Source organism: Lactuca sativa, chromosome 3 (genome assembly GCF_002870075.4).
Source record: "Lactuca sativa cultivar Salinas chromosome 3, Lsat_Salinas_v11, whole genome shotgun sequence".
Classification (NCBI taxonomy): Eukaryota; Viridiplantae; Streptophyta; class Magnoliopsida; order Asterales; family Asteraceae; genus Lactuca; species Lactuca sativa.
In genome coordinates this window covers 106,387,595-106,389,684 of record NC_056625.2, presented here as the reverse complement: position 1 = coordinate 106,389,684, position 2,090 = coordinate 106,387,595, and the positions used below count along the sequence as shown (strand labels likewise).

The following is a 2,090-nucleotide window of genomic DNA, read 5'->3' as shown; positions in this document are numbered from 1 at the left end:
CGAATACGACTTAACATTAAAATTCTGCTTCGAATAGACAATCTTCTAAACTTTGTTTTCTCCATCACGCGTTTTCATCAAACACATGCACATAAATTTCTTCACACAAATATAACGCGTTTCTTCAAACACACGCATATATGTATAACTTTAATTAATTAACATAATGGATTCATCTTTCTTACAGTATATAACAAATATGTCAAATAATAATAATTTCCAAAATATGCACCTGGACACTTAAACTTAGACGAAATTTCCACTTGTTTAAATGCCTATTAGAATCTTATTTTTATATATTGTCTATAAATTACCATACAACATGACCTCTTGATGGTGGTGGCGGTTTTTGGGTCTCTCTTTATATTCAAATATGTATATATAAATGTAAAAGCACATAAATCAAGAAAAAGACTTTGGGCCTTGATGTCTGTAAGGAAGGATACCAATGTAGGGCAAACTCAAAGAGGTGAACCCGTGAACTACCTTGTTTACTACCTGCCCCTACACTCCACATGCTTTTGCCCCTCTCTTCTCCCTTATAAATACTTTCCTCTCCATTTCAAAAATCAAACCACCACCACAGCAACCACAAACACCACCATCAGCGCTACCAGAACCTCCATAACGTAACAATGGGTCTCAGGAAGTCGAACAATAAACAAACTCAAGCATTAGCTCTCAAGAAAATCATCAAAAGGTGCTCAAGTTTTGGCAAGAACAGTGATGACAATAGCCTTCCAAACGATGTCCCAAAAGGACATTTTGTGGTGTACATAGGAGAAAGGCGAAGCAGATACATCGTACCAATATCATGTTTGGATCATCCAACGTTTCAAGACCTACTACAAAGATCTGAAGAAGAATTTGGATTCAATCATGAATCAGGCATAATCATTCCTTGCCAAGAAGTTGATTTTTTGTCATTTTTCTCCATGATTGCATGAAAGAAAAAAAGAAAACCATAGATTCTTCCCATTTTGTGAAGAAATTTCGTTTTTGGTGATCCTCTTTATATTTTTCTCAAGTGGTGTGTGTGTGTTTCAATACCCTTGGAAAGATATGTTTCAAATTTTGTACAAAATGGAAAGTTTCTGCATGGGAGATGATTTTTCCCTCATGCATTTAATACGATGACCATTGCCCAAAATGAGAAAAACTGTGTATGATTAATTTTATTTTGTAGTATTAAAAACAAACTAGTTTTGTTTTTAATTTTGCAATTTGTGGGTTATCTAATCAGTTATCGTAAATGAATAATAAATATTTAGGCGGTTTTTACCATCTACAAATGGACATAACGGGACTTGCTTAATATCGTTTTTACTTTTGTAAAGACGCTTTGTTTTATCAGGGAAGAGTAGAAGTTTATTTACGAGAAAATGAAACTATCGATACATGTAAACATATTACTAATAGTTAGGCCACATTGGTTTGCTTTTATAACGGTACTATCGTTAATTTGGTTCAATATGAAAATATTCAAAACAAAATGAATGTAATCATTGCACAAGTAAATAGTAATCCGACGCTAACTTGGTCAACCATATAGACTAGTATAGAGTCGGTGATGAATTCATAGAAGTCAATCGTAAGTGATATTATCAAATTAAATATATTTAAGTCTATACAATACGAGTCTTCATATGACTATTATAACTAACTGGCTTTAGTTTCTTATAAATTTCAATAATACTTTTTATTTTATTCAATCCATATAGATTAACGCATGGCTAGCTATAGTTTATACAAAGTTATAAAAACCAGTTTCATACAATGCTTATTAGTATTTGACAATATACAAGAAAAAACCACTTTCATACAATGTTTATTACAGTTTGACAATATACAAGTAAACGGAAGCTTATAGCAACAAAACTCATGTCAAACAAACCAATCGTTAGCATTCTCTCATAAGACTTAGCTAGGCTTTAAGGCATGTTAGTGACATCAGAATTATCAACATATTTTAGTATAGTTAGTATTGCTTTCAAGACAGACTGTATAACATCCCAACTCTCAGGTATAATATTTAGTTAAACAACATTCATTTTGTCACGGCAACTCGACGAGTTGGAGGCCCCAACTTG

At 32.6% G+C, this 2,090-nt stretch overlaps 1 protein-coding gene across 1 annotated transcript; it reads left to right on the top strand.

The window, feature by feature from the left end:
• The first annotated feature begins 557 nt into the window (after positions 1-557).
• LOC111897565 (auxin-responsive protein SAUR50) lies at positions 558-1,131 on the top strand. Its single transcript, XM_023893523.3, has one exon. The coding sequence runs from the start codon at positions 636-638 to the stop codon at positions 945-947; it is 312 nt and encodes a 103-aa protein (XP_023749291.1). The 5' UTR covers positions 558-635; the 3' UTR covers positions 948-1,131.
• The last annotated feature ends 959 nt before the right edge of the window (positions 1,132-2,090 follow it).